The 19,390-nt window shown below is 41.1% G+C and overlaps 1 protein-coding gene across 1 annotated transcript in view; it reads right to left on the bottom strand.

Moving 5' to 3' along the window:
- The window catches only part of UST (uronyl 2-sulfotransferase), a 271,049-nt gene that overhangs the window by 162,549 nt on the left and 89,110 nt on the right, over positions 1 to 19,390 (bottom strand). Inside the window, exon 2 of the mRNA XM_045011208.1 lies at positions 2,753 to 2,796. Within this exon, the coding sequence (XP_044867143.1) occupies positions 2,753 to 2,796 (44 nt within the window). The remainder of the gene's footprint in view (positions 1 to 2,752; positions 2,797 to 19,390) is intronic.

Genomic DNA, 19,390 nt, shown 5'->3' with positions numbered 1-19,390 from the left:
CCTAAGTTATTTAGAACCAGATTTTTACAGGTTTTTGGTGCTCAAAGATGCAGATAGGTGCCTAGTGAAATTTTCAAAAGCCCCTAAGTACCTAACTGCCACTGAAATGAATTCACCTGGCAAAGCTTCATATTAAAACATATCCACAGCCAAAGCCAATCTACTATTTATAAAATGCCAGTATATCATGTGATTTCTCCCCCACCCCTTTCCTTTTTTTATTACCTATGTTGCAAGTAAACGAGAAAAATGAGAAATAATTTGGGAAAGGAAATCTTTTAAAAATGTTTATCTTGTCATTGTATATCATTTGCACAGTACATAACCTTGCAAAGGTTTACATTACCAGGATATAAACACATCACCATATTACACTATGCCTAGGAAAATAAAATTAACACAGTAAAATTAATAGCATGGCAAGATTACTCCTTCCTTTCTAAGAAAACTCACCGTATTTATTTATAAAGCAGCAAAAACAATGTCATTATAATGGTCTTATTATGGGTCTTTTTGGGAAAGTCTCAGAGCTAAGGTAACATCAAATTAGGTTTCAGAGAACCATATACATTAATGGCTAGCTTGTACCTGGATGCACAGAAAGCCTGTCACCACTTTTCCTCTTGCAGAGGCCGGACATAATCTTTGTCCTTGCATTCCTGAAATGCTCAGAAAGCCGTGCCCACAACTCAATAGGTGATAAAGAGCACAGCAGTGCTGCACAGTTCACCGGCCAGAGAAGTTGGACCGGCATGCTACACTTAACTAACCCCGTACAGAAGTGTACTTGACACCTCCACCACATGCATTCCTGGAAACATTATGCTTGCACAATGGTTCTGGCAGTTGCTGCCAGCATACAGGCCATTTTCACATCCCTCACCAATGAAGGCAGTGATTTGGGCTTACAGATTTTTTGTACAACTATAATTACATTGAGTTAGAAAATGATACAGTTAAAGAGGTAAAATTGCCTAGTGTGGACACAGTTAATCCAGAATTAAGGGTGCATCCATCAGTTTGGTTTAGTCCCATATATGTAGAGTCACAATCTAATGCTAAAATACAACAATATTATTTATGTCTCGTGTATTCCATATTATAATTTACTAGTTGATAAAACACACCTAATTTTAATTTTTTTTATGTTATAATCTACCAATTTGCCACCTACCACTCTTCTACTATCTGACACTAGCAGCAAATACTGAGGCCTGGTCTACACTAATGCATTAGGCCAACGTAAGGCAGCTTACCTTGACCTAATTATGTTAGCGTACATACTACAGCCTTGCTCCTGCCTATATAAGTTCCCTACTACACTGACATTATAACTCCACCTGCACAAGAGGCATAGGGCTTATATCGGTGTCGTTAGGGTGAGACAGTGCCCCTGCGGACACTGCGTTACTTACATCTATTGGCTGTCATTGTCAATTTCACAGCTCTAAAGAAAGCTGTCTCCTGGTTCCTCAGCCAGGCTGCCACCCAGGCTCCTGGCTCAGGCTGCCACCCAGGTTCCCCACAGGGAGCCATGCTCCACTCCAGGATCCTGGCTCCCCACTCTGACTGGGCTGTTGCCTAGGCTCTCAGTTCCCTTCCAGGAACGGGGCATCTGCACTGGGCTTCTCAGCACCCCCCGCCAGGGAGGGGACAGCTGCACTGGGCTTCTCCACTCCCCACTGGGAACGGGGCAGCCACCCGGGCTTTCAGCCTCCTGTTCCCAACTGAGAGGATAGCTGCACCTGGGGGGAAAACTCAGTGCCCGGACTCCGGTCGGCTGCAGTGCTCGGAGCCAAGCCCAGCTCCCAGTGAGGAGCAGGGAGCTAAGAAGCCTGGTGCAGCTGCCCTGTTCCCAGTGGGGGGCTGCATGTGCCTGTCACTCTTAAGTCAGTGGAAGCGCTCCTGGTGAGGACGCACACCACCTGCTGAAGAAGGGCAGTGTGGATATGACCCTGCAGTGGCTGTAAGTCAACCTAAATGTAGGTCAACTTAAGTTTACAGTGAAGACACTTAGTCTCATTTAAAAATCAAGAAATATTAATGTTTATCTTGATAATCATTTCCTTTTAAGAGTACACTGTCCTCAGCATAAGCCAGTGCTGCATTCTTAATATTTACTCAGGGTTTTTTTGTGTGTGTTTGTTTTGTTTTGTTTTTTTTAAACACAAACCCCAATTTCACTGAGTTCATGTATTCTGCATTTTTTTTTTAAGGTTTTAGAAGTACTATACCTGTTGAAATAGTTACTGTTAAAAAGGGAAACTAAGAGGAAGAGATTTAGTGTGAGGGGTTAGAAACAATAGTTTAGCCCTGTTAGGCTGTTGCATTTGTGAGCAAATACTTCATAGGAACAATGACAACTGTAACAATTTGATGACACTTCCTAAAGTGACCAAGTGATAATATTGTTCCAGAATAGAGGACCACTGAGCATTCTATTGTATGTATTAACATGACAAACTGCATCATGCTGGCACCAGGAAAGAACAGGTCTGAAATCCCGTTCCCACTGACTTCAATGAACCAGTTTTACCCAAGTTAAACGTATTTTTGTGCAAGCTATCTACAAAAACCTGAGAGAGGAAAATGCTTTCTAAAAGCAGGGGGGGGCAAGAGGGCCAAATTGAGCTTTCAGCTACACCAATGTAAAACTCAGTGGAGTTACTCCACGTTTACTAGGGAGGAACAGAGTACAATTTGGCCCAAATATACAATAGGAAAGCAACTGGTAAGGATGGAAGGAGCTCACCTTGCGTGGGGGTGGTCCATGGTCATCCAAGTAAGTGGAATTTCCTGTGGGGAAAAGAAACAAAATAAAAAATGATGCAATGTAATTTCAAACCCACAAAAATAACTTAGTGCTATCTTATGAGAATTAGTCTCTCCCAATTTTTCTGTTTTGCCACAGGAACCAAGTCAAACAAAAACTCTCTTGCTACATTTTTTTTTTTTTAAACCTGGGGTGATTTGGCTCATCCACATTTTTGACAGCCAGTTACATAAATGTTAGCGTTTTAGTACAAAACTAAATGGTCCAGATGTCTGAAATGGGACAATGATGGCACTTTTAATTATTCACACTATTAAAAATACAGTCTACATGTATAAGGACAGAGTTGTAAATTATAATTCACAAATCTCAGTAGACAATTTAATTTTAAAAACAAAAATATAACATTCTGGGACTGACTCCTAGATATTGGTCAGATTAAGTTGACGAACATGATGTGATACCCACACTAGACTTTCTGCATTTTCCTATACTGGATTCCCTCCCACTGACTTGTGATTTATTTTCTGTCTCAGAAGATTCAGAAAGTATGAATAAACAACACTATTATATCTGCCATCCCAACTTACTCTCTTTCCTTGGGCCAAAGAAAAAGCCTGTGATTCTCAAGTGCTTTCCTGTAGGTTAGTCCAATATAAAACACCCACAACTTCAGGATTTTTTCTATTTTACACACACACACACACACACACACACACACACACACACACACACACACACACAGAGTTTGTTCCTTAACTCTCACTCTGTTCCCCATATCAAATAGAACCTTTCCTAATATACCCATCAGAGGGCAAAAGGCTCTCAGCAGTTCTGGCAGTCTCCATCAGATCGATGGCTGCATTCAAACAACTTGTCATCTGAGTCATCTCCAAACCCAAGATAATAAGAAAATCCCTTTGTCCCTATACCACTAGACTAAGTGGTATGAGGATAAAATTCATTAATGTTTATGAGGCACTGAGATACCACAATGATGGGGTCCACACAAGTACCGCGAGAGAAAAAGTTCCTTACAAATGAGATCCACTGATAAGTCAGTCTCTGGATCCCTGGATTGTTCAGTGCTTCAGCGGCAACACGCAATGTCTTTGGGAGAAAGAAGTGCCTCATGTAGCTCGCAATGAAATGCTCTGGTTAGTTAAGAATGTATATTGCAGACTCAAAGGATTCCCAGAAATTCAGTCCTCCTTGGCCAGAAGGATAGTGGCTCAACATAGGGATCTTGCAGAATTATACATGGTACCATCATAAAAGGGAGCATTTTGGACAGAGGAGGCATGAAATCCAATAGGTTTGCTAATGACAGCTTCACACAACTAATTTAGTTAAATACAACTAATCGAGCCATTTTATTAAAACAAAGCTTGAATTACTATGTAAATTAAGTTTAAATAGTTTGTGTTTTCAATATTTTTTCTAATTCCTTTAAGTTTAAAAATCAGTTGTCTGACACTATAAAGGGCGGGAGTCAAGAAAAACTATAATCTGCATCCGACGAAGTGGGTATTCACCCACGAAAGCTCATGCTCCAAAACGTCTGTTAGTCTCTGAGGTGCCACAAGACTCTCTGCTGCTTTTACAGATCCAGACTAACACAGCTACCCCTCTGACACTTTGATAAAATAGTTCTTCTATAAGCAAAGCCTCTGATAAAACATGTTTGATGGGTAAGAATCAGCAGTTCAGACAAAAAAAAATATTGCTACATATAGTTTGTCAAAGCCAAGACATTATGCTAATGCCATTCTTTCCAGCACTAGCCATAGACTATGTTTCCCTACGATTCAACTGTCAATACACATCAGTTTTCCTTAACAATGAAGAGTTTGTATGGAGTAGCTAAATGTGTCCAGCAACCCACCCCGTAATGAATGCAGCCAAGAGAATGACGTTATTGATGTAAAAATGGCTTTTAATACTTTTCTTGAAAATAAGAGTAAGTTGTCTTTCTTGTTCTGTGTTAAGCACAGACAGTTATTAGGCAATGCAGACAATTTTGAAATAAATACATTAAAATTTGTACATAATATCTGAAAAGTAGCAACTCACTAAAAAGTATAAGATTTGTAATGGGTCTTTTTGAAAATATTACATCTTATTGAAAAAAAGGTATGTTTAAGCCTGTCTATGCACATTCACACTCATACACACCACTCTAGTTATTCTAGGCATTTGGAGTTTACCAAAATTAAAAGAACATTAATTATAGTTTTAGCAAACAGCTGTCATGGTTAATTTTGCTGAAAAAAGGGAACTGAATTACTGCTGTTTTCTTTGCCTCAAGTTTCTAAGCAGATCAGTACATTCATACTATATACAATAGCTTACAGTATGTTCCTTATAAAAGGCTGAACTCAAAAGTATGAGCTAATGCCTTAGAAGGAGAAAATCTTTTTGAAATATACATTAAAATTGAATATGGTCAAATTATCAACATCTCACCTTTCTATACCACTTTTTCTGTATGTTGCATTTTCCTCACTTTGTTTTCTTGAAACCAATCTTTCAGTGTTTGAGCAACTAGAATTATCTTCATATCTGGCTTGGCACAGGTATTTCATCTGCTTGATTTCTGTTTTTAAACCAAATTTCAATTTTAGCAGCCTGATTTGGTTGCTACTACACACATTTAAAAGTAATGAGTCAAATTCTGAGTGGATGTAAACAGATTCATTTACCATGTAAGTCTCTGGACAAAATTCAACAGTAAAAAGTGGTGATATAAACTTGTGATGAGACATATATAAGTGGTGAAAGTTTAAATAGGATTGATTTGGAATCCAATGAGGGTAACTTGCACAAACCAAAAAGGGGACAAAAAGGGTGGGTCACCAGCAGGGAAAATTAAATTCCACCTTCAAGTTAAATATCTTTTCCTGCTACATTTCATTCTTCTGCCTCTTTGGCATGTAAGCTGGAGTTATTTTGAACACATATGGAATGACAAATCAGTGCACTAATTTGAATCTTCTTTTTTCAGTGTAGCAAATTTAAAACAAATATTCTCTTTTGCTAAACAGATGAAAGCTTTTGCCAAATGGTTAATATCATAGAATCATAGAATCTCAGGGTTGGAAGGGACCTCAGGAGGTCATCTAGTCCAACCCCCTGCTCAAAGCAGGACCAAACCCAACTAAATCATCCCAGCCTGGGCTTTGTCAAGCCTGACCTTAAAAACCTCTAAGGAAGGAGATTCCACCACCTCCCTAGATAACCCATTCCAGTTCTTTACGACCCTACTAGTGAAAAAGTTTTTCCTAATATCCAACCTAAACCTCCCCCTCTGCAACTTGAGACCATTACTCCTTGTTCTGTCGTCTTCTACCACTGAGAACAGTCTAGATCCATCCTCTTTGGAACCCCCTTTCAGGTAGTTGAAAGCAGCTATCAAATCCCCCGTCATTCTTCTCTTCTGCAGGCTAAACAATCCCAGTTCCCTCAGCCTCTCCTCATAAGTCATGTGCTCCAGCCCCCTAATCATTTTTGTTGCCCTCCGCTGGACTCTCTCCAATTTATCCACATCCTTCTTGTAGTGTGGGGCCCAAAACTGGACACAGTACTCCAAAAGAGGCCTCACCAGTGCTGAGTAGAGGGGAATGATCACATCCCTCGATCTGCTGGAAATGCCCCTACTTATACAACCCAAAATGCCATTAGCCTTCTTGGCAACAAGGGCACACTGTTGACTCATATTCAGCTTTTCGTCCACCGTAACCCCTAGGTCCTTTTCTGCAGAACTGCTGCCCAGCCATTCGGTCCCTAGTCTGTAGCAGTGCATGGGATTCTTCCGTCCTAAGTGCAGGACTCTGCACTTGTCCTTGTTGAACCTCATCATATTTCTTTTGGCCCAATCCTCTAATTTGTCTAGGTCCCTCTGTATCCTATCCCTACCCTCCAGCGTATCAACCACTCCTCCCAGTTTAGTGTCATCTGCAAACTTGCTAAGGGTGCAGTCCACACCATCCTCCAAATCGTTAATGAAGATATTGAACAAAACCGGCCCCAGCACCGACCCTTGGGGCACTCCACTTGATACCGGCTGCCAACTAGACATGGAACCATTGATCACTACCCGTTGAGCCTGACCATCTAGCCAGTTTTCTATCCACCTTACCGTCCATTCATCCAGCCCATACTTATTTAACTTGCTGGCAAGAATACTGTGGGAGACTGTATCAAAAGCTTTGCTAAAGTCCAGAAATAGCACATCCACTGCTTTTCCCTCATCCACAGAGCCAGTTATCTCATCATAGAAGGCAATTAGATTAGTCAGGCATGACTTGCCCTTGGTGAATCCATGCTGACTGTTCCTGATCACTTTCCCCTCCTTTAAGTGGTTCAGAATTGATTCCTTGAGGACCTGTTCCATGATTTTTCCAGGGACTGAGGTGAGACTGACTGGCCTGTAGTTCCCTGGATCTTCCTTCTTCCCTTTTTTAAAGATGGGCACTACATTAGCCTTTTTCCAGTCGTCCGGGACCTCCCCCGATCGCCATAATTTTTCAAAGATAATGGCCAATGGCTCTGCAATCTCATCGGCCAACTCCTTTAGCACCCTCGGATGCAGCGCATCCGGCCCCATGGACTTGTGCTCGTCCAGCTTTTCTAAATAGTCCCGAACTACTTCTTTCTCCACAGAGAGCTGGTCACCTCCTCCCCATACCGTGCTGCAGAGTGCAGCTGTCTGGGAGCTGACCTTGTCTGTGAAGACAGAGGCAAAAAAAGCATTGAGTACACTAGCTTTCTCCACATCCTCTGTCACTAGGTTCCCTCCCTCATTCAGCAAGGGGCCCACACTTTCCTTGGCTTTCTTCTTGTTGCTAACATACCTTCTTGTTACTCCAAACATCTCCGGCTAGCTGCAACTCCAAGTGTGATTTGGCCTTCCTAATTTCACTCCTGCATGCCTGAGCAATACTTTTATACTCCTCCCTGGTTATTTGTCCAATCTTCCACTTCTTATAAGCTGTTTTTTTTTGTGTTTAAGACGAGCAAGGATTTCACTGTTGAGCCAAGCTGGTCGCCTGCCATATTTACTTTTCTTCCTACACATCAGGATGGTTTGTTTCTGCAACCTCAATAAGGTTTCTTTAAAATACAGCCAGCTTTCCTCGACTCCTTTCCCCTTCATGTTATTCTCCCAGGGGACCTTGCCCATCAGTTCCCAGAGGGAGTCAAAGTCTGCTTTTCTGAAGTCCAGGGTCTCTGTTCTACTGCTCTCCTTTCTTCCTTGTGTCAGGATCCTGAACTCGACCATCTCATGGTCACTGCCTCCCAGGTTCCCATCCACTATTGCTTCCTCTACTATTTCTTCCCTGTTTGTGAGCAGCAGGTCAAGAAGAGCTTTTCCCCTAGTTGGTTCCTCCAGCACTTGCACCAGGAAATTGTCCCCTACACTTTCCAGAAACTTCCTGGATTGCCTGTGCACTGCTGTATTGCTCTCCCAGCAGATATCAGGGTGATTAAAGTCACCCATGAGAACCAGGGCCTGTGATCTAGCAACTTCTGTTAGTTGCTGGAAGAAAGCCTCGTCCACCTCATCCCCCTGATCCGGTGGTCTGTAGCAGACTCCCACCACGACATTACCCTTGTTGTTCATACTTCTAAATTTAATCCAGAGACTCTCAGGTTTTTCTGCAGTTTCATACTGGAGCTCTGAGCAGTCATACTGCTCTCTTACATACAACACAACTCCCCCACCTTTTCTGCCCTGCCTGTCCTTCCTGAACAGTTTATATCCATCCATGACAGTACTCCAATCATGTGAGTTATCCCACCAAGTCTCTGTTATTCCAATTACATCATAATTCCTTGACTGTGCCAGGACTTCTAGTTCTCCCTGCTTGTTCCCCAGGCTTCTTGCATTTGTGTATAGGCACTTAAGATAACTTGCTGATTGTCCCGCTTTCTCGGTCTGAGACAGGAGTTCTCCCCCTCTTGCAGTCTCCTGCTCGTGCTTCCTCCCGGATTCCCACTTCCCCACTTACCTCGGGGCTTTGGTCTCCTTCCCCCGGTGAACCTAGTTTAAAGCCCTCCTCACTAGGTTAGCCAGCCTACCTAGAGCGTAACAAAAACAAAACAAAACCCCACCCCCACAAATCAGCAGATCCAGGAACATAGGACATTGACAGGAGAGAGCATGCTGTATGGCAGGGGTTCTCAAACTTCATTGCACCCTGACCCCCTTCTGACAAGAAAAATTACTAAACGACACTGGGTGGGGGGACTGAAGCCTGAGCCCTGCTGCCCTGTGAGAAGGAGGCAAAGTCAAAGCCCATGGGCTTCAGCTCCACAGAGGGGGCCTGTAACCCAAGCTACGCCATCCAGCACTGAAGTTGGCCGCAGGCGGCAGGGCTCAGGCTTTAGCCCCGGCGGGCCCCAGCAAGTCTAACGCCAGCTTTGGCAACTCCATTAAAAAGAGGTCGGGACCCTGTTTGGGGCCCGATCTACAGTGTGAGAACTGCTGCTCTATGGCATGCTCCCCACTGCCTTCAATCATGTTGAAGTCCTTTTGCAAATATTCTCACTGATCACATCACAGGATCAAACCCTAAATTCATATGATGCAAAGCCAATCTGAGAAACAGCTATACTGGGAAATAAATCTGCAGGAAGTTTCATGTAGCAAGTTGAAAACCTGGTAAGAATGAAGAAGGTCTTCTAGTACAGCAGAACGGGTCACGGAAGGAAAATCGGGAATGGAACCTCAAAGACATCTACAAAACGCATGGAGGACTTGCATGTAGGAAAAAGGCTCCACTTTCACCTCAACATGGCCTCTAACAAAATATATATATTGTTAAACAGTGAAAGTTTCAATAAAGACATATCAAGAAAAGGCATTCTATTAACTGTTTCCTACTATAAGAAGTTAAAAGAGCTGAAAGAGAAAGACACAGACTCAGATTTTCAGGCTAGAAGGGACTATCATGATCATCTAGTCTGAAAGAAAGACGTGTCATAAAGGTGAACGGCTTATTACTAGGGTACTATATCATAAACACTACAGTCACTATGTTGATAAGACAGAATAGGTTTCTCCATATAGCATGCTTACATGGAGCAGAAAACAAGAAATTTATTATTCTGTGTTTATACAGTATAGCACCAGGAACACTTAGAACATTGTACTGGCATATGAGAATGAAAATCACTGTAAATATCAATAAGAAAAGAAAGTACTTTCTGAGGTGGCTATGGTATGATAATGGAAGGTACATTAATCTGTTTGCATTGAAATCTGGGTCCATAACCCTGGAGTAACCCATTTCATGTAGTAACTGAAATTATTCCTCCCCGCCTTTTATTTTTTTTTAAATAAAGTTAAAGACGCAGATGATCCTAATTGTCCTGAAAATATCAGATAGTTCTTTAGCATATTTATTCTTTAAAAACATAGTTTCCTAGATAAGTCAATAACAGTCTTCTCCCTCCTTTAATATTATGAAAATTTTGATCACTTAAAAAAGGAATCAGTTTTCAGACTAATATCCACTTGAACTACATCAATACTCAATACCATGTTTGCACGGACTGAACATATATATTCTGAATTCTTAGGGTACGTCCACACTACCCGCTGATCGATCTATCGGGGATCGATTTACCGTGTCTCGTCTAAATGCGATAAATCGATCCCCGAACGCACTCCCCGTCAACTCCAGAACTCCACCAGGGCGAGAGGTGGAAGCAGAGTCGACCCTGTGCTGTAAGGACGGGAGGTAAATCGATCCAAGATACGTCGACTTCAGTTACATTATTCTGTAGCTGAAGTTGCGCATCTTAGATTGATCTGCCCCCCAGTGTAGACCAGGGGTTAGTTTTTTGAAGAAAAGAAAGATTCAGGTATAGAATGAAAGATGATTAATGTCTTACAGTGGTCTGGTTTCTTAGATAATTTGTAGTCTTTAACGTGTAGCGAGTCAGATATATACAAGGTCTTTGTGAGAACCTGGTGGTTAAATCTTTTTTTTCTTGGAATCAAAGACATGGGAAGTTTCTCAATCAAGGACGAGCAGACCAAATTTAAACAAAGAAGAATGTTTGGTAACCAGATCAAGGCAGTTATTTCTATAGCCAATTCAAAACTAAATAAGGGAAGAAAAATTACAAAATCAGAAAGAAAGGCATTTTTAGTATTGGGGAATATGGGAGAGGTGAGGTGGAAGTATGTATGTACATTATGAGGATCAGTTGCTTGCACCCAGGGAGTAATTACAATGGGATAGTTCTACATGAACAGATTAGAGATCAGGCACAAAGAACAGAATTAAGAGCTGCAGGGAGAAAACATTAGGTTTAGGAAGGAGGAGAAAGGAGAGGACCATGCAGAGCTCTTAAAGCTTCCCTTGAGCAAGATTTTGCTTGGTGAGGATCAGAAGGTCTATATCTCAGCTGCCACGTTTTCTGCAAACCTCCTTTCCAAGAAGCCTAACTTCCACTGAATTTTAATTGTATTTGGGTGTCTGGGATCAGTTCTTGGCCCTGCACTATTTAACAGTTTTAAACAAGACCCATAAGAAAACATAAAATCATCACTGATAAAATTTGCAGATGACCCAAAAATTGGGGAGTGGTAAATAATGAAGAGGACAGGTTACTGATCCTGAGCAATCTAGATAACTTGGTAAACTGGGCACAAACAAACAATATATGTTTTAATACAACCAGCTGTAAATGTATACCTCTAGAAACAAAGAATGTAGGCCACACTTACAAGATAGGGGGGATTCTATCCTGGAAGCAGTGATTCTCAAAAAGACTTGGGAGAGTGGATAACCATCTGAATGTGCGCTCCCAATGCAACATTGTGGCCAAAAGGGTTAATGCGGTCCTGGGATACAAAAACAGGGGAATATCAAGTGGGAGTTGGAAGGGTATTTTACTTCTGTATTTGACACAGGAGTGACCACTATTGGAACAATGTGTTCAGTTCTGGGGTCCACACTTCTAGAAGGATACTGATAAGAGCCACAAGAGTCTCCAATTTATCTGAACAATGATAAAAGGATTGGAAAACATACCTTACTTATTTGCAGGGGTGGGCAAATTTTTTGGCCTGAGGGCCACATCTGGGTATGGAAATAGTATGGCAGGCCATGAATGCTCACGAAATTGGGGGTTTGGGTGCAGGAGGGGATGAGGGCTCTGGCTGGGGGTGCGGGTTTCAAGGTGGGTCCAGAAATGAGGGTCCGGGTACAGGGCTGGGACTCTGGGCTGGGGCAGGGGGTTGGGACTCCGTCTGGGGGTGCAGGCTCTGGGGTGGGGCTGGGACCGAAGGGTTTGGAGGGTGGGAGGGGGATCAGGGCTGGGGCAGAGGGTTGGGGCATGGGAGGAGGTCAGGGATGCAGGCTCCGGGCGGCGCTTACCTTGGGGGTTGGACTAGATGACCTCCTGAGGTCCCTTCCAACCCTGAGATTCTATGATAAGAAGCTCCTGGAAGCAGCGAAATGTCCCCCCTACGGTTCCTATGCGGAAGCGCGGCCAGCCGGCTCTGTGCGCTGCCCCGTCCGCAGGCATAGCCCCTGCAGCTCCCACTGGCCAGGAACCACGGCCAATGGGAGCTGCAGAGCTGGTGCTTGGGGCAGGGGCAGCATGAGGAGCCTCCTGGCTGCCCCTACACGTAGTAGCCAAAGTGGGGAGGGGAGGGGGAAAAATGCCACTGCTTCTGGGAGCTGCGTGGAGCAGGGCAAGCCCCCAACCTCGCTCTCTGGCACGAGCAGGGCAAGCCCCCAACCCCACTCCCTGACTGAAGCTCAAGGGCCACATTAAAAGTTCTGGCGGGCCGGACATGGCCCTGCGGGCCGTAGTTACCCGTTACAGCGATAGATTGAGCTCCTTAATTCTAACATAACAAAGAGAACGTTAAGATGTTATTTGAAGACAGTTTATAAACAACAATTGAACAAAAACGTGATAATGGGCTTTTTAGTAGACAAAAGGCAGAACAAGATCCAATGTGTGGAAGCTGAAGCTAAACAAATTCACACTGAAAATAAGACAATTTTTTAAACAGTGAGCATAATCAATCACTGAAACAGTTTGCCAAGGGTTACAGCGGATTCTCCCTCCTGGGAATTTTTAAATCCAGAGTGGATGTTTTTCTAAAAGATATGTTCTAGTCCAAATAGAAATTAATTCAGGGAAGTATTGTGTCTTGTGTTATACAGGAGATCAGTTTAGTTGACCACAGTGATGTGTTCTCGCCCCAAGAACCTATGAGCTAGCTTATACTCCTTTGAAAATCCTAGCCTTCATTGTAGTCCTAGTGGCTACCCAATCCTTCAGCCAGCCATGCGTTCTGCCCCCTGTAGACTTCCTAAGGCCCAAAGGAAAGGAATAGTTAAAGTGGCCACCACATGCTTTTCCTGGCCTGGAGAGTAAAGCTCTCCCACCACCAAAACATCTGAGAGAAGGTATGGGTGGGCTTGTGATCACTTCTGTCCTCCTACTATGTCTTTTTAAGAGCACAGTGAGGAAAGGGGCATGAATCCAGCTCAACTCCCCACCTGAAGGAAAAAAGGAAGTAAACAGGAAGGCAAAACAGCAGGTGGAGACACTCTAGAGCATAGCGCACCAGCACTTTTATGGATCTATGAAACGCAAGCAGCAGTTTGTGATTTATTCTGACAGAAAGATAAATTATATACTTCTGAGCAATACTTGACTACCTGGGGGGGGGAAGGGATAGCTCAGTGGTTTGAGTACTGGCCTGCTAAACCCAGGATTGTGAGTTCAATCCTTGAGGGGGCCATGTAGGGATTGGCCCTGCTTTGAGCAGAGGGTTGGACTAGATGATCTCCTGAGGTCCCTTCCAACCCTAATAATCTATGATTCTATTCCTTTAGAAGGCTTGTCTCAAAGTCTGCTACAGTGTAATTGTCATAAACAAATAGTTAAGGGTTAAAGTCTTTTACCTGTAAAGGGTTAACAAGCTCAGTAACCAGAGGACCAATCAAGAGACAGGATAATTTCAAATCTCTGTGGAGGGAAGGCTTTGTCTGTGTTCCTTGTTTGCTTTGTGTGCTCTCTTTGGATCTAAGACTGGTGGCAGCAGGAACCAGATCTAAACTAGGATTTTAGTTTAGAGGAGTCCATGCAGGTCCCCATCTTGGAACCCAACAGCTCCAAGTGGGGGAGAAACCTATGACAGTAATACAGTCTCATGCCCCATAGAGCAAGTAGGTATGTAAAAGACTCTTAGTTATCAAGAACCTGGATCCTGCATGATTGAAATGAATGGGACACTTGCCATTAATTTCACTGAGACAGGGACTGGTCCCTAAAGCTGGACTCATGTTGCTACTCTTTGCCTGGCACCATTTTTCAGCATGGTCCATTGTTTCAAGAGGTATTTTGAATGCCACCAACAACTGTATGGTAGAGGCTTTCCTCAGCTCTTGTTTACACAAATACCATTTTTCTGAAAAATTCCCCACCATTGCAAACACTGGCATGGACCTAACGGCAGGAGCACTAATGTGAACAAGATGCCAACAACTACCAGCATTTTCATCAGTCACATAGATCTGTTGTGAGCAGGTTTAGACGACACAATGGTTAAAACTCCAGCAGCAAGCTGATTCTCATCTAAAAGGGCAATTCCTGCCATTGCTACAACCAGCAGAGCTGCACCAGTGGGAATAGAGGGAACTTTCTCAGAAAAAAGGCATGTGTAGACAAAGCCCCAGTAACCAGTCAGTGCTGTAACAAGACTCACATTATACCCCAATCTTGCATCCATCCTGTATGAAAAGCTACATAACTATTATTGCTCTCTTCAGTATAAATCTATCACCTCATTAAGATCTTTAATGGAGTGACACACACCAGCACAGTAGCGTTATTCTGTATTTGACACCCTGAAGTGGAATTTAATTCTTTGTTTTCCTTTAAAAAAAAAAAGGAAACTATTTGCTATATTTTATTTGTACGGCTTTTTTTTGAACAACTCGATCTCAAGAAGAAAAATCCATTATAGGGCATCATTCATTCCACACCAATGAATACGGGATTGTGCACTGAAAGCAAAGAAAGACAGGACATGGAAGAGATTACTTGGGCAATTTCATTTTCTTGTAAAATGAAGTCTAGGAACTTTCAATTTAACCTGTTATAAATAATTTAGCTCAGGCTTACTATAAATAGAATAAAGCACTAATCTCCCAGAAATGCACAGTACTATCAATTTGGCAAGCTCTCTCACTGGTCATTCTGCAGCAATAGCATATATAAAAACAAAATACTAACTGGACTAGTATCTAATGAGAAGGAACAAAGGATTTACATATCTGCAGCTTACATATCAATGTAGAAGTCCAAATTTAAGAGGAAAATGTTTAGATTAAAAAATTCATTATGCATAAAAATAAAACCAAAACATTATCTTTTTATTATCTATTATAATTACCTTAACAGACTCCAATTTAAGAGTTTAACTGTTCAGTGGATCAATCTATAGTTTTTTGGGGAAGATGTCTGTCTTTGTAAATTCCCATTATAGACAAGGCCTTCATTGATTTGTTTTTATAAAGAATCAATTCAAAAAGTGAATGGGATAATTATAATTACTAATGGATGAACCTTGGCACTTTCAATGGTTCAGTTCAGATAAGAAGCCAAAAGTTCTGAGATCTAGCCAAAGTTTATCCAAATTATACAAACAAAAACTAGGCTGAAAATATCACAGGAATAGGCTTGTCTGCAAGATTTCTGGTACTACTTACCATACTTCTATTAGTTTGACCATGCACAGCTGTTTTAGCAGTATTTCAGCATTTCTTCAAATCTCATTTGGGATCTGGAAATGCCATAGTATACAAAAAAGGAAAAGTAAAGGATAAAATAGTTCAGGTTCTGGACCAAGGCTTTTGTTGTGTTGTTTTCACTAATGCTGTCAATGAACTAAATAGTGCATATATGTACCATTGCCCTCTGCAGGATAGAGTCATAGTTACTCTACTATGTGTCATAAGCCCTATCCTGCTGAACGTGAAAAGAGATTCTACTTTACAGCCAATGGTAAATGCCTATGCTTTTGTAACACAAACAGCAGAGTTCTAATCTTCTAATTCCACAGTATGTATAAAAAACATTTTTGCCGGCCAAATTCAAGAGAACGTAAGTGAGAGAGAGAGAGAAAGAAAAGAGAGAGAGGAAAAAAACAGAAAAGTATGCCATATACAATCCTCATATGACTCAATAAAATATTGATGGTTCATCTATTAAAACCTTAGAGATGCAACAGGCTGCCTGAAGCATGGCATTGGGATGAGACAGAAAATCATATATAGATGCATATTGACTCAAACATAATGAAATCTAGATTATATTTTAGGACAAATTGTTTAATGAAGAAAAATATATTGGTCTACAGAAATTGTGTGCAAAGCTGGCTCGGCTAAGTATAAATAAGTGTTGGCAGTGCAATAACTAATGGTTCTGCTCAGATTCAAAGTGTGAGATTGCTGGATGGTCTGTTCTTATTTTACTCAAACCAGCTTGCCTATCCCTAATTATAACAATCTGGAATAAATGGTGTTCTGAATGTGTGCTTCTTACACATATCATTTTCTTAATTTGAGTCAGGCTGCCAGCAGAGGAGCTACCATCCTTTGCATGCTAATGAAAAAATGATTAAAGGTACATGAGCCTTGAAAAAGAGAAGCAAAATGGGTATTTCCATAGAAAAACAGAAATGAAAACTGCAAGGGACTACTACCTAATATTTGTGCTCATTTAGAAATTTTGGCTAGCCACATTGTCTTATTGTTTAATGAGCAGATGTGACTCTAGGGAAAAGAACATTTGATGTAAGGACAAAAGTAATCACAAGTTACAGCCTTCCAGTCAGGTGGACTTCAAAAGCTAACTAAATGCAAGTGAGAAAGGTCTGTAGTTACACAGAGACCCCTTTCTGGGACAGTTAATCAGGACTGAGAGTTGGCAGAGGGATAATGCTTCTGCTGTGAGAGAAACAACTTTTCTGTCATGCTGTTGGCAATTTCACTATTCTGTAGTTAAACTTTAGTGTTATTTTAATGATTCTGTCAGATATGTAAATATTTGTTTTTCTACTTATCCTTTATTTAATTACTTTTTACTTCTGTACAATTGCCAACAAACCATTTTCTCATTTAAATCAAACTAATATTGTGCACAAAAATCTGGACAGTTCTGAAGACTTATTTGTTTGATGTCAGCATTAAAACAATGTAATCTTTTGAAAACCTCAATTTAAATTGCAGCAAGGGAGATTTCAGTTAGACATCAGGAAAAACTTCCCAACTGTAAGAATAGTTAAGCACTGGAACATATTACCATGGGAGGCTGTGGAATCTCCATCAGTGGAGATTTTAAAAAACAAGTTAGACATACACGTATAAGGGATGGTCTAGATAATACTTAGTCCTGTCTCAGTGCAGGGGACTGGACTAGATGATGTATCGAGGTCACTTCCAGTCCTACATTTCTATGATGCTATGATCTTTTCTAAAATGCGGTGCTCAGAATTAGACACAATCCTCCAACTGGAGCACCGCCAATGCGAAGAACAAGACGATTACATATGACACTCCTGTTAATAGACTCCAGAATATTAGCCTTTTTCTCAACTGCACCACTATGCTCATTCATATTCAATTTGTGATCCTCTGTAAATCCCAAATCCTTCTTGGCAGTACTAACACCTAGCCAGTTACTCCCCAGTTTGTACTTGTGCATTTGATTTTTCCATCTGAAGTGTAGTACTTGCTACTTGTCTTTACTGAATTTCATTTTACTGATTTCAGACCAATTCGTTAACATTATTTTGAATTCTAATTCTGCCCTCAAAAGTGCTTGCAACCCCTCCCAGCTGGTGTCATCCACACATTTTATGAACATACTCTCCACTCCATTATCCAAGTCCTTAATGAAAATATTGAATAATACAAGATCCAGAACTGACCTCTGTGGGACCCCAGTAGATACACCCTTCCAGCTGATATCTACTCCCTGAGTATGGTCTTTCAACCAGTTATGCACTCACCTAATAGTAATATAATCAAGGCCACGATTCCCTAGTTCGTTTATGGGAATATCATGTGGGACAGTGTTAAAAGCCTTACTAAAATCAAGAGATACCATGTCTACCACTTCCTCCCCATCCACTAGGCTAGTAACTATCAAATAAGGAAAGTAGGTTCATTTGGCACAATTTGATCTTGACAAATCCATGGGGGCTATTCCTTAAAACCCTATTATCTTCCAGATGCTTACAAACTGATAATTTACTAACAAATTAGTGAACAAAGCTGAGTGGTCTGTAATTCCCTGGGTCCTTGTTTGTTGCCCATCTTAAAGATATATACTACGTTTGCTTTTCTTCAGTCTGTGATCTCAGTTGTCCTCCATGAGTTCTTGAAGATAAATGCAAACGGTTCCAAGATTACTTCAGCTAATTCCTTACAGGACCCTAGGATTAATTTAATCAGCCCCTGCCGAATTGAATATACCTAATTTATCTAAATATTCTCTAATCTATTCGTTCCTTATTTTTGCTTGCATTCCTTCCTTCTTATTGCTAATATTAATTGTGTTGAGTATTTGGTCACCATTATCATTTTTATTGAAGACTGAAGCAAAATAGGCATTAAATACCTCAGCCATCTTGATATCAGTTATTAGCTCTCCTTTCCCACTTCTCCTGAATCTGCAGCGAAGTCCTGCTGAATGTGTGACATTACAACCATTATTATGGCAAATGACCAATACCACAAGCACAGGATTATGAATTCACTGAAGGATCAAGGAGAAGCTGAGAGAAAGCATTTACTTAGTAATAAAGGAAACAGACATATTGCTCAAGTAATATATTTTTACACATTCTCTGTTTCTCCTTATTTGTTTTATACTGTGGAAGTCTCTCTTTAAAGGTCATAAGACCTCCCCAGCTTACTACTGCCCTTGAAAAGCAAGGCTACATGGAAGGGAAACGTCTCTTTGTACTGCTTTCCTCTTTGAGCATAAAAAGGATTGGAATTAATCTGCTAGATCAAAGTAGCTACAAATTATTCCAATCACTATCAATTTATCCTTTCCCTAAAACTTAAACAAACCATGATAATAGTATTTCTTGTCACCTTCTATAACAAGATGGCGAATAGTGCAAAACACCACATAAAAAGGGCAAAGGAGGAACATATATCTAGCCAGCTTATTTTTCAGTCCTGAAGCATTAGCAAACTATTATAATGTCATTATTCTATTATACAAAAACAAAACTTCAGATGGTTTTCTATACTTGAATATGATTTAATGTAGATATTTCCATTATAATAAATGATTTGGCCAATACCACTCAATTTTCACACTATCCATTTACTGGATTCAGTTCAAAAGACATTTTCACTCTTATGTGTTCTCCGATAAACTGATGGATTTTAATGACTAAGTCCTTTATATTTAAGAATACCTACTTATGACTTTCTTCAACTGATACTTATTTAAACTTAGTGTAAGTATACATTACTGGCCCTCATTTAACCTTTTATTTCCTGTGACTATTCAAATCATGCATGCTGTAAAAAGGCAAGTTAACCTTTTGCTCTCATT

Source organism: Mauremys mutica, chromosome 3 (genome assembly GCF_020497125.1).
Source record: "Mauremys mutica isolate MM-2020 ecotype Southern chromosome 3, ASM2049712v1, whole genome shotgun sequence".
NCBI lineage: Eukaryota > Metazoa > Chordata > Testudines > Geoemydidae > Mauremys > Mauremys mutica.
The sequence above is the reverse complement of the archived record's forward strand: the minus strand, read 5'-3'. Positions and strand labels throughout refer to the sequence as shown.